Below are 13775 nucleotides of genomic sequence, written 5' to 3' on the forward strand. Positions count from 1 at the left end.
CTTTTGGTTAACGGTTAATCGATGATATTGAGCATCCCTAGTATTAATATAATTGAACTGTTCAAGCTTTCAGATATACTTGTGAAATTGTTTCTAAAACTGGCCAACATCTGTGGTGGATGTTTGTTACGCAAGTTTTCAGGTATGTTCTTTTTTCTTCTTTTTTTGATGATGATGATGATGAAATGCTAATACACTCTCAGTAATTGTGCTAAAGCTGGGGCTTTTCAAAGTTTGTGTTTGTATGTAAAGCTCCACATTAGTATCTTAAAACCAAAACCTAAAGTGTACATATTGCACTCAAAAATACAACCATGTTCTCTTTTAACCCCTTGAAACATCATGGCAGTTTGTGTACCTTTATTTTTTTCTAGGGATGCACCGATACCATTTTTTTTGGAACCGATCCGATCTCGATACCAAAAATTCTGAGCATTGATTAATACAGATCTGATACTGTGCTGTTTTTTTTTCTAAGCATAATACAGTTTCTATAGCTCTGGTGATAAACTCAAATGATACAGTAGGTGAGAGTTCAAAGTGACTATTACCGCCGCGTCATATACCGCCGCCGTTTGAAATAGGAGCCGCTTTGTTTTTAGTGTATGACCGCAGTTTGTGAATGAGCCGCCAGGGGGCGCAAAGGGATGGGATGCGAACCGACAGAAATAGCCCACACAGCAGCCTTAAATATGCTTTTGTGCTTGTAAATGAGATTAAACAATAAGTCAAAGCCTTATAATTCCTTTATTAATCATTTAAAATTTGTTAACACGATTTATTGTTATTCTAAACTTTTAAGTGCAAAGAGGATTCTTTTTGAAAAATAGAATTGAAGAAGTAAAAGACAACTAAAATGAAAGCACAAACATTTAGTACAAATATTCTAAGTATGCCTAAATTAAAAAATTAAAGCAGTCTTTTAGCCTAAATGTAAAGAGATTTTCAGTGTTTGCTATTTTGGTAGGACTAACACAAGACCTTTTCATTTATGTTTTAATTTACCTTTTTATTTACATTTTCGTTGTTGATTATATTTTACTATTTAATTTTATGTCACAATTATTGTACATAATAATAAACGAATAATGAAAAATAATAAAAATAGGCCTTATGTATTTAAGGACATGTGGTGAAACACTAAGAAACGGTCAGGCGCATGGTCTAAAGAGCTTAAGTTGAATACTGCTTCATAAAATAATTTTGCCGCAGGACATATCTAGCAGGTTTACTTTTAATAATTTTCAGTTATTTTTTTGTTTCAAAACAACAATGTTCTCTTTAAAGTTCTCTTTAAAGTATAACTGTTGTTTTGTTTTTTTACTTAATGGCCCAGTATGTTTCGTATTTTAATTTCAATTTCAGTCACCTTGCATATGCATTTGAAATATAATGCGCGCATAACCGCGGAAAGAAAAAAAAACTGTCAAAGGTTAGAGCTAATTCATCAAAATTAGCTATATTAAAATACAGCATGTAAGTTAATACAGGCAGAGTGTGAACAAACTCAAGGCTTAGATATGCGCTTGCCTTTTAATGCATTTAAAAAGATTTGCGGCCTTTTTAGGCTACAGGCGACTATGGTGTATAATGTTTCTTTTATTATTTTTTATTTTGTATGGTAAAGAACAATGCACTGTATGTTATTAATATAAACTTAGGTTAAAATTTACTATTGATAAACGTGACCTACCTCAATCAGATCACTTAAAGTATAATAAAATAATGTTAACGTCAATGTTCTTCTTTTTAAAGTAAAATTGTTGTTTTGTTTTTTTACTTAATGGATCAGTATGTTTTGTATTTTAATTTTAATTTCAGTCACCTTACATATGCATATGAAATATAGGCTAATGCGCGCATAACCGCGAAAAAAGAAGAAAAAGCTGTCAAAGGTTTGGCCAGTGTGTTTTTTGTCTAATAAATGATATATATATATATATATATATATATATATATTTTTTTTTTTTTACTTTAAAACTTTAAAACAGATTGCTATTTTTCTAATGACATATGATTTAATAAATTTGTATTTTAAAAATTTCTCTTGTTTGAATTTTTTAACTGCACTTTTTAGGAAATATTTTAGTACATCAAAAAGTGTGGTTATAATGACATCTGACTGGCTAATCCAGCAAAAAAGTCACAAAAATGTAGTATTTAAATCTCATAGTTAAATGGAAACTGAGGCGTATAACTGCAAAAAGGTCCACTTGAAAAAAAAGAACCATCCCTTTCACCAGGCTGGCAACGGGCCTCATGTGTGCGCATGAGTCGATATGTTGCCTGTTTTATGTTTTATTGTCTACATGCTACTATGATGTATAATAATGTTGTTATTGTTGTTTTGTCTGGTAACCTTAGGCTAAAACTTATAATTCATAAACGTGTTAGAAATAAAGCATGAAAAACACGTTAAAAACTATTTCTTTTGCGTATAATCGGGAAAAAACAGTCATACAGTTGGTTAAGAGGATATATTTATTCTGAGGAAAAAAAGCAAATAGAAATACAAAAATAGCTGAATGTTTTCTTTTAAGTTGTCTCTAATACTGAAGACGTCGGTGGGCGCTAACAGAGGTTCGTGTGGACCGTAGAAATTCTTTCACTCTGTCCTTTATGCGTTTGCTGTCAGCGCTGGTCAGGTATATATATATATATATATATATATATATATATATATATATATATATATATATATAGCCTATATATATATATATATTAATAAACTTCACAGCCACAAATATAAATAACACAACTTGTACTAAAACTGGGCGAGGATTTGAAAGAATACGATGCTTGTTATATAATTTAAAATGTTTTTCCTCTTGTCCTATTTCTGCATACAAATTTTTTCACTCGCCAGGAACTTGCCGCTGGAGAGCACCGTCAACGATCTCAATCTTATGGCTCATTCTTCACGATTATAGAATTAAAATAATGGCGCGTTAGGTTTTTTATGCCGCGGGTGCAACCAACAAGGGTTGTGCATTTTAGTTTAACTTTTTGAGCGTTATAAGCAGTTCGGTGTTAGTTTTTATATAAATATATCAAGCCGAAACTAAACAGCGCATTCTCTCCGCCTCCTCGTTCATAACCAGCTGGACACGCTACTGAAGCAAGCAGGAGAGATAGCCTACTCCGTCATTCATAATCTTAGCTGATGTATCCGAGTCGAAAGAATATATTAAAGAGGAATGTTCTTTTAACAGTCCCGATACGTTTAATCTTTTTATTTTTATTTTTTTACTTTTTTTCCTGTCATTTCTCTTCATCAAATTATTTTTTAAGCTGCTTGATTATGTTAAAACAGAAAGCAGAGCCCGTCAATTGAGAGCGATGCATGTCATGTGTTGCATAATTGCCTTTTTTCTTGTGCGTGCGTGATCCATTTCTGATTCTTTTTTGCTCGGGCTCTCACACACAACCTTTATGTCTGCTGTGTCTTTAATATGGTGTGTAGATTATTATGCGTTATTGAAACATCAAGGGGGACGCAGCAAAGTAACTTATAAATTAAAATTGTATTATTTTATGCAACAGCCTTACATTTAAAACGGAAACATAAGGGCGATTATAAGCAAAAAGACCTCAAGGCTAGATGTTTTCTTTCCCTTTATTATTTATTTTTTTATTTTGGCGCATGTGTGCGATAGAAAAACTAGTGTAATAAGGCAAGCCATCTTTCCCAGACTCGGGGCAAATTCCGCCTTTCCTTTCACTCCGTTCCGAAGCCCCAGCTGGCCCTCCTGCCATCCACTGCGTAAAATATATGCTGGATAAGTTGACGGTTCATTCCGCTGTGGCGATCACAGACTAATAAAGGGACTAAACCGAAAAGAAAATGAACGAACGAATGAATGAATAAATTAATAATAATAAAATAAAAATAAGGTAATAATCTTTAAACACAAATGCCGCGTAAGCGGCCTTTTTATTTTTAGAGATGGTACATTTGAATTGCCTCTTCCCACTTCCCCCACCTCAAAATTGAAAGTTGCAAAGAGAACTATAGCTCATTTACACCTTGATGTGTTAGCCTCAATAGCAAAGAGCATAGCCCATTTACACCTCAACACAGAGCAAGTTTAGCGGAAGAATGTCAAATCAGAATCACGCAGATGAAGCACACCAGCTACTACTTTCATGAAACTATTAAATGTGTATTGTCATAAATTTGCTTATTTGCAGCAGCTTTTTTTCGCGCAACAGAATTGCGGCGTTGGGAAGCCGTCAATGAATAAAAACAGGGTCAATAGTGAAATCGGCTTTTTATTTTATCCCTATTACCTATATCAGTGCATTGAAGGCCTTTTATGGTGTCATCACGATAGAATAGCCTAAGTTATATTGAAATAATTTAAAGAACAAAGTTATAAAAACTCACATTACATAAATAAACAATTAAAAATATGTTTAGGTTGTCTTTATTTAATTGCCCTCGTGATGATGGTGTGCTTTATCATTATGTGCGTTTTACTTATAACGTGATTCAAATGATGGATCTGCGACAGAGAAACTAGGGGTTTTGGGAAACATGCATCACTATATCCTTTTTTTTCCCAAACTGTGCATAGTTCAGCCGCAAGTTACTGTAGCCTACGTCTTTTTTTTGGGAAAGCGCCCCATGTCCGCTAGTGCCGCGCGCCTCTTTCTCTGGGCAAAAAGGAGTTGATTTTTTAAATATTAAATATATAGATTAATTAAATATTCAGCAAAAGAGACATTTATTTCATATTTTACTATGCATTTCATCTGATAGGCAAATCTTTATAGCTTAATTAAACACATATTGTCAAAACCCACACATAGGCCTATTGTATGAAAATGAAAAGGGCCTTTTTTGTTATTATTAGACTACTATTTGTTATTTGTTGCCTAGGCTATTTTCACATTTTCACATTTGAGGTGCTTTATTGGTATGACAAGTAACTGTACATTCGTTTTGCCAAAGCAGTGCAGCGTCGCGTCTCACAAACAAGACAGTGCAAAAAGGGCAGTAGTGCAAACAAATATGAAAATAACATATAATAAAAAAAATGATTAATAAAAATAAAAATAGAATAAAAAAATAAAAATATAATAATAAAAATAAAAATAGATTTTTGATAACATAAAACAGTATAAAGGTAATAATAGTAGCCTATTATTAAAAGTAGGTCCACATAAAGAGTTCCAGCTTGTGTGTTGGAGACAGGAGCGGGTGGTTGAACACACAGCAGCACACACACTCCCCCAGTAAGATGGGTTCTGTTCGACAGGGACTCAAATTGTTTTGTATGTGTTGGATTATCGGGTAGAATTTCTCCTGGATCTCGGAGCAGGCCCGTGGCATGTGCAGGATAAATTTTTTGAAGAGCGGGACCGAGGGTGTGCCGCGTCGCGGGGGCACTTTTGATCATTTTGGAAGGGCACTAAAAAGGGCATGTGCACTGCACAGGTTGAGCCCTATGTGCACGTGCCTGTCTCGGAGTATTTAGTGCACTTAGTTAGGATATGCAGCTCCGTCTCAATCAGCTGCTGAGGGCACAGCCGCTTCCCCACCGGCAGCCATGTTTTTTTTGTGCCGGCCCGTCTCTACGGCTGGCTGATGTCCGCTGCCCGCTTCTAACATGTTAGAAAATACTGCAAATCAAGCTGTCGGTATCTCCCCGCGGTTGAAATTGTTCGTTATTCGGAAAAAAAAAAGAATAAATATCAGTGCGCAAGCTTTCTAGATTTATTTTAGGCCTATATTCAGCTGTTTTAATCTTGCAATTCTGATAACTTTTAGAGATAATGTCTGTTTTTACCAACTTGTCTGTCATTTATTTCTCATTTGCTACTTATTTTATTAATTTGTTGATGTTAATATACTACATATAGTCTTGAATATGCATCTAAAATCCTTTGGCATTCAAATTTGCTTTGAACTTAAAAGAGAGAAAGAATCTGATTTTACCTGTCAGAGCACATTGCATATGCCTTTTTTAAAATAACATTTATTTAACAAATATTTTAGCACATCGAAAGTAATTAAATTACCTGTCTTTTGATTAAAACCTTTATGCAAAAAGATCAGAAAAAAAGGCAATATATGCGACATGACATCGCTGTCATGCCACGATTTGAGGATAAATTCGCTTTTAGGTGCTGCTTTGAATAAAATAAAACTATTAAAAAGCACATTAAAGACACTCATAAAATAAAACATTAATAAAGGAGTATCTTATGAAAAAAACACCAATTGACGGGCTCTGCTTTCGGTTTTAAAAGAATCAAGCAGCTTTAAAAATATAATTTGCTGAAGAGAAATGACAGGGGAAAAAAGATTAAACATATCGGGACTGTTAAAAGAACATTCCTCTTTGATATATTCTTTCGACTCCGACACATCAGCTAAGATTATGAACGACGGAGTGTCTCTCCTGCTTCAGTGGCGTGTCCCGCTGGTTATAAACGAGGAGGCGGAGAGAATGCGCTGCTTAGTTTCGGCTCAATATATATTAAATTAAAAACTAACACCGAGCTGCTTATAACGCTCAAAAAAGTTAAACTAAAATGCACAACCCTTGTTGGTTTCACCTGCGGGATGCACAATGAACCTAACGCGCCATTATTTTAATTCTATATTCGTGAAGAATGAGCCAACCGCATATGCTTAGTCCTGTTGGTCGGGACTCTCTGCTTTATAACTTATTAGTTTATTACAATAATCACACTTAGCTTTGCCATCGTTCTTCACCACATATAGCCACTCAACACATCTTGCGGTCCATTTTTAATGTTTAGATTATTGAAGGTGCTATTGATGTTTTGAGAAAAAAAAATTAATAGTACTGAAACTAAATTATTAAAAATAAACTTGCGGGACTTCGTTTATGTCCTGCGGCAACATTATTTTTATTACACTTTAAGTGATCTGCTTGAGGTAGGTCACGTTTATCAATGGTAAGTTTTAGCCTAAGTTTACATCAATAACATAATGTGCATTGTCCTTTACCATACAAAAAAAGAAAAAAAAAACATTTATTTATATTTTAAATGCATTAAAAAGCAAGCGCATATCTTAGCCTTGAGTTTGTTCACACTCTGCCTGTATTAACATAAATGCTGTATTTTAATATAGCTAATTTTGATTAGCTTTAACTGACAGCCTTTTCTTCTTTTTCCGCGGTTATGCGGCATTATATTTCACACACATATGCAAGGTGACTGAATATGAAATTAAAATACAAAACTTACTGAGCCATTAAGTAAAAAAACAAAACAAAACAGTTATACTTTAAAGCAGAACATTGACGTTTTGAAACAAAAAAACGGAACTGAAACTAAATTATTAAAAAAAAACCTGCCAGACTTAATTTATGTCCTATTTTCATTATTTATTTATTTTCATTATTCGTTTATTATTATGTACTGAAACATAAAATGAGATAGTAAAATATAATCAACAACGAAAATGTAAATAAAAACGTAAATTAAAAACATAAATGAAAATATCTTGTCTTAGTCCTATCAAAATAGCAAACTTCATCTCTCTATATTTAGACTAAAAGACTGCTTTATTTATTTATTTATATATATATTTATTTATTTATTTATTTAAGACTACTTATTTATACTGAATGTTTGTGCTTTCACTTTAGTTGTCTTTCATTTCTTCAATTGTATTTTCCAAAACGAATCCTCTTTGCACTTAAAAAGTTTACAATAAACCAGGTAAACAAATTTTAAATGTAAGTTGAGGTGATCGCATGTTCACAACTGTGAGGTGATGTGCTCTACCGGCAGGATAATCTATATTATTTTGCTGTTTTTCATATGCGCATGTTTAGGATTTGAGATAATAACATTGCCATGATAGTCAAAGAAATCAAAACATTATTTTCACCCCAACGCAATTTAATCGGGCACTGAAGGCTAATAACTTAATTCTTATATTTGCTTTTTGACTTCTCACCATGTATCTTTTCTACAGCATAGTATAGTGTAAGAGCATGTCTATTACCAGAAAAACTCAATTAAAATTATATTTTAATTGAACACATCACATCACACACAGTAAGCTACGCCTACAGAACAGTCTGTTTAGCATTGTGAAAAGGCAAAGCTGAATATCTGTGGTTAAAGTGCCACCCAGCGGTCAAATGCTGCTGGCGCATCAAGTAACGCCATCGCCGCGGTATGAATGGCGGCACAAGGAACACATTGAAGTAGTAACATCTGTAAATCTTCTTTAGTAAAAATAACAGACCTATAGGCTGACTGTATATGACAAACACACAATCTAACTAAACATGATGCTTGCTATAAACTATAGGCTACATTATTTGAGCATTCATTATGACATTGATATATGTTGTGGTCCAGCTTATGTTTCCTTTTTTGAGTGAGACGGAGAAAGTTTAAAACAAGGTCCACTTATATGCTTCAGCGCCAAAACACAAAGTGGTCTGTTGAATAAAGTCTTAATATAATTAAAATGACAGCAAAATATTCACAGTTTCAGAATAGCCTATATTAGGCTACATCATGTTTAGTTAATGACAAGTTCAGTGAATGACAATCCATACTGCTCCTGTCAGTTTCACTTTTATTAATATAATCAACTACTTTGACCACAATAAGCCAGGCTTTACTAACTATTGGCAGCACTTAAAGTATTCCCCTCAGAAGAAGAAACTCAATCGGACACTTTCAAAAACTGAGCAGCACAAAGAGGAGAAATCAGTGTGTTGATGATCTGTCCAATGTATTATTAAGCTTTTTCTAATTCAAAGTTTCAGGTAGGCCTACTTTGTGTGTGAATACCTTGCAATTAGGGCTGGGTATCGACCGAATCGTCTTGCTACTATCGAGTATCGAAAAATTCTTTTGCGTTCGGTACCAAATTTCGATACTCAAGGGTATAATCTTGTCAACGTCAGTGAGCTAGAAAATCTGAGCCATCCTTAACGTGACCGGGTCAAATGCTGGTGATTGACTGCAGCGAGGCTGTCTTGAAAATCAGTAGTTTACGACGGTCACGCGCACTCACTCAGAGCTTGTCAAATGTGAGGCTGTAATGCGTACACTACTACACTTTAGAGCATAGCATACATTTAATGCAAAGGATGTTTAAGTAATCAAAAGTATGGCTACATTATGCAAAGATTGACGGCAACAGCGCACGATGCAATATCTGTAAAGTTATCGCGACCAAGACTGGCAACACGTCAAATATGATAAAACACCTGACACAGGGTCCCCGCGGGGTCTTAAAAAGTGTTAAAGTCTTAAAATAAAAAAATCGAAATTTATGGCTTTAAAAAGTCTTAAATTTGCTGTTCTAGGTCTTAAATATTTTTGCACAGGTCTTTATTTTTGTTGTTATTGCTAGGTTTTTGGGGTGTTGTAGTTCTTTATTTCACTAGTCCAATTGTAATTTGCATTACAACTACAAAAAGGTCAACTTTCAATAGCCAATCAGCTTTCTGATATTAAACCCAGTGCGCGCGGCAAATGTGACATCATCGCTGTGTTTGCGGAAGTTCGCTTTGAGTGCACGCAACATGATTTCACTGACAAACGTCGCAAGTGCAGTTTTATAAGTAAGAAGTGCTGTAATACGAGAGAGCGAATCTCTGCTCGCGCGCCGGTTTCCTTTTGTTCATGGACAAAACTGCTTGCGAGCTCTCAAAACACTGGCTGCTCACGTGCGAATGATCTGCTCTCGCTCAGTCAGACTCCTTTCGTGCTTTTGCTCTCCAAAGAAGCTTCAGCATACTGTAGTTGTGTTACAATAGCAACTATAGAATTACCACAACAGAGTAATTGAAGTACTTTACAAAACACTTTACAGCAGACACTAGTTCACTTTATTTTAGTGATAAAATGGGATTGATAGTAGCATTTATTTAAAGAGTGAATAGTACAGTAAGCTATAATACCTAAAATACCTAATTTATACCTATTATTACCTATTTTCTATCACGGTTACATTTCTGCTTGCCAGAATGACCAATAATTATTGGCTAGAAATTGCAACAGCCATCGGAAAGGAGGAAAGTTTTTGTAAAACTTTGGAAAAACCTGAGGGATAAGTTTGTTAAAACAACAAAAAAAGAGGCCCCCAAAAACATCTTCAATGATAATGATTATCTTTTTATTCGTCTGATTTTACTTTCTGTTTTTTTGGAGCGCCGCCTGTCATTAAAAAAAAATATCTCAATGGTGAACGTGTCAAGTATAAAAGCCTTAATCTGTTTTGTGAGTTGTGCGATGCGGTGCCAGGTGAAAGTATAAATCTGCATAAGATGTTTGTTTTTTCTGTAGTTCAACGGTGCATTTAATCTGACTTTACCACTGTTCAATTTAAATAACTTTGTTTTACCCCTAATTTAATGCTTTTACATTTTCTCTCGTGTGTTTTTGATATTGCGATATAGGTCTTAAATGTAATACTTAATGGTCCTAAAAAGGTCGTAAAAGGTCTTAAATTTGACATTATGATATCTGCAGAGTCCCCGTGACAGTACACAGAATTAATTTACGAGCAGAAAGTTGCTCCGACGCAGTCATTATCTTCATCCTCTTAGTATTTTCCTGACTCAGGGCCTCCAACAACGTGCCCACCACAAGCGTCGTCTTCCATGACTGATGAGGATAACTGCGCGATGGTTGGGGCTCCGAAAGGCAAACAGACATACAAAATCAGTTTTTAGCACTTCTTGCTTGTGTACCGTTAAAGCTAAGGCCCAGATTACACTACCAGTTAAATGTGACCCAATTCCGATTTTTTTTGCTTAAACTTGTGACAATGTGGTGCAATGTGGAAGAGAGAGCGTGTGTGGATATTCCGACGTGGGAAAAAACAACAACAACAAAGGAAACATGGAGGACGGTGGTCAGTCGCCATTATTTGCTCCCACTAGACCTGAGATCTCTCTCGTACCACAAATTCCTCTCAGTGGTGTAGGACATCATACAGCATATAAACAATAAGCGCTAGCTGCGATGCAGGCCCTTCGCCACCTCCTTCGCCTCAAAATCATTTTCAAGTTGGGCAAATTCGTGTTGTAATTTTTACGCTATTAACGTTATCAATGCACGCACTGCGGGCTACACATAGAACAACTTTATTCCCTTTAACACCAGTGCGCACACAGGCTACATCTTACACACACACACACATCAGGGCCGTACCATTACATAAACTGCGTGGGGGTAAATCTGGACTGAACCATTTGCTGCTTATACTACACCACGTATTTCGTAGAGCTAAAAAGAAAATTTCTTCCATCGTGGCTAGTGTGGCACAGATGCTAGGACCCGCCTTTATGCATGCATCATAGGTTGTATGGCAAGTGTAAACGCATGAATTCGATATGGGTCACAATTAAAAGAACGTGTAAACGGACAGACAAAAAAATCTGAATTGGGCATCAAGACCTGACAGTGTGAACGGGGCCTAAGTTTGTGCGGGGAAAATGTATTCATTCTTTTTTTGGACCTAATGTATGCTGTGCAGCGTTATGTACTGATCCGATGGCTTTAAATACCTAGCTAAATTGATACTAAAATGCTTTAAGGTTAACGGTAAATGATAAAGTTTACCTCACATTAAACTTGTCTTATTTAAATGTCCTTATCCTTGGCTGCATTAACAGTTTAGCTTTCAAGTTTTCTTCACATTAATGTTATAGTCTGCTCCTGCTGACCCTGGAATTAGGATACCATCAAGTGATAATCCATTGCACTGGCAGAAAAATGAACAAGGAAAGGAAAGATGAATGCCACAGGGCCGTTACAAATTTTATTGTTAAAAGTTTGCTGCCTTTTTCTCCTGTGGAGGCTTCATGGTGGAGCTAAGAACAGTAAGCTGTAAATGATGTTGTAATATTATTACCATTAAGGCTGTTGGCCATGTTTGTAGGTAGTCTCTTAACCTAGATAATTTTTAAATCTTTTTATAGTAAGCAACAATGATAAAATAATGCTAATGTTACTTTTTTGTGTTTGATGATGTCAAATATAGGGAGATGATAAGCACTTTAAACCCCAGATATCAGTCCCCCAGCCGAGACATGCTCTCAAATACCCTCATACCTGCAGTTGAAAAAGAAAATATCAAGAAAGAGTTGCAAGATGTGAGAGATGTGGCTGTGACTGCTGATGGCTGGATCAGCATTGCACAGGACCACTACCTGACAGTGTCACTTCACTTTGTCAGAGAGGGTTCCATGAAAGACATACAAGGGCAGTATACACATCCCAGACAGGGGACATTTTAGCAGAAGAGATAAGAGATATTCTTGATGAATTTAATATAAAGGATAGAGTAGTTGCTGTGACAATGCAGCAAACATGGATGTAGCAGTAAAAAGAGATGAGTATTAAAAAAATTGGCTGCTTTGCTCACACTCTCAATATTGCTGCTCAGAAGCTTTCCACAATTACCTCAGTCTCACAGTGGGCAGGAAGGATCAGAGCAATGGTGGTGTGGCTGAAAAGATCCACCCTGGCTAAACCTATCCTTAAAGAGAAGCAGCATCTTCTCGGTAGGTAGAAATCAGAATAGTTGAACCTTAGTGCAAAACTCTTTGGCCAAATAGTTAATAAAAATCCTTTGCTAAATCATGCAGTAAAACATTTCTGCAAATAAACAGCCACTTTGATAACCAACACAAACATAAATTTCTCTTTCCCATTTTAGGTCTTCCAGAACATGCTGTCATCCTTGATGTGAAAACAAGGTGGAATAGCTTATTCCTCATGGTGGAGCGATTCCTAGAGCAGTTCCCTGCCTTCCAGGCCACCTCCATGGACCATCGTCTTAAGAAATTAATGGACAAGGACAGGTAAAAACTCTGTTCTCATTTTAAATGCTTATTCAATTTTCAGTGTAAACGATTTTGCTCATGAATCTATAGTCCAGCTAATGAATCTGATCATATTTTACAGACTGCAGAGAATTTCTGATGAGGATTTTAGAAAAGCAGAAGAGTTTGTCAAAATTACAAAGATACTTTACACTTCAACCCTCTGCGTCTCTGCTGAAAGGAGCCAAAACTTGGGTCAGATTCTGCCTATCTTAAATAAGCTCCAGCACCACTTCACAGTGAATAAAGAGGACTCCTCCTTCACAAAGACCATCAAGGACCCTATCTGGAATGACCTCTCAAAAAGATACCAGGGGTGCAGTGTAATCCTGCTGAATTTGCTCTTGTTTTCATTAGAATTATTCAGTGATTGACTCAGTGTTTTTGTCTTGAATATCAGATGGATGAGAGGGCACAGCCTTGCATCCCAGATTCAAGTCAAAAGTGACAAATGAAGTGTGGACCAGACTGAAGGAGGAGCTAATGAAAAGGACCTTAGAACAGGTGTTACTTCATATTGGTAATATTCTACTTCACTTGAATTGTAGATCAATATGTGTTGTGGTAAATATTGACTTCTCATTAATTACAAATTATCAGACCAGAGGTTTTGAATATCAGAAAATAGACTTTATTCTCCATAATAAAGCCGAGAAAGAGCAGAGCAGACCCCAGAGCTTTCTGAAGTCTCTCCTGGACACCTTCTAAAGTTTCAGTGTGTTTGTTACAATTTTTATACAGGATTATTTGACACACCCCTAAGTCTCTTTTTAACTCTTGACCATTTTTGAATAGGTTTTTAGTCTAAGGGGTCCTGCTATTCTTGGCTCTCAGCCCACTAGCTCATGTCAACAGAGATGTTACAGGTCTATGTCAGTAAAGTATAGATGCAACTTATGCAAAGGAACTAAGTGTTTACATACATTGTCATGA

General features: G+C 35.7%; 2 protein-coding genes across 26 annotated transcripts in view; one reads left to right on the forward strand and one right to left on the reverse strand.

The window, feature by feature from the left end:
* The window catches only part of LOC141378256 (serine/threonine-protein kinase pim-2), an 83140-nt gene that overhangs the window by 11378 nt on the left and 57987 nt on the right, over window positions 1–13775 (reverse strand). The gene's annotated exons all lie outside the window — the stretch shown is intronic.
* The window catches only part of LOC148679584 (uncharacterized), a 32243-nt gene continuing 29314 nt past the window's right edge, over window positions 10847–13775 (forward strand). For 7 of the 23 annotated variants that reach the window (XR_015945027.1, XR_015945028.1, XR_015945041.1 and 4 more), the window contains exons 1-4: window positions 10847–12521; window positions 12677–12821; window positions 12925–13158; window positions 13243–13346. Coding sequence is in view for 4 of the 23 variants with exons in the window: in XM_088651235.1 (XP_088507361.1) it covers window positions 12350–12521; window positions 12677–12821; window positions 12925–13158; window positions 13243–13297 (606 nt within the window). In the remaining 19 variants the exon portion in view is untranslated. Of the gene's footprint in view, window positions 12522–12676; window positions 12822–12924; window positions 13363–13775 lie in introns of all 23 variants that reach the window. The other 16 variants (XR_015945038.1, XR_015945040.1, XR_015945042.1 and 13 more) reach the window with 7 other exon arrangements.

Source organism: Danio rerio, chromosome 16, assembly GCF_052040795.2.
Source record: "Danio rerio strain M-AB ecotype USA chromosome 16, GRCz13ab, whole genome shotgun sequence".
Classification (NCBI taxonomy): domain Eukaryota; kingdom Metazoa; phylum Chordata; class Actinopteri; order Cypriniformes; family Danionidae; genus Danio; species Danio rerio.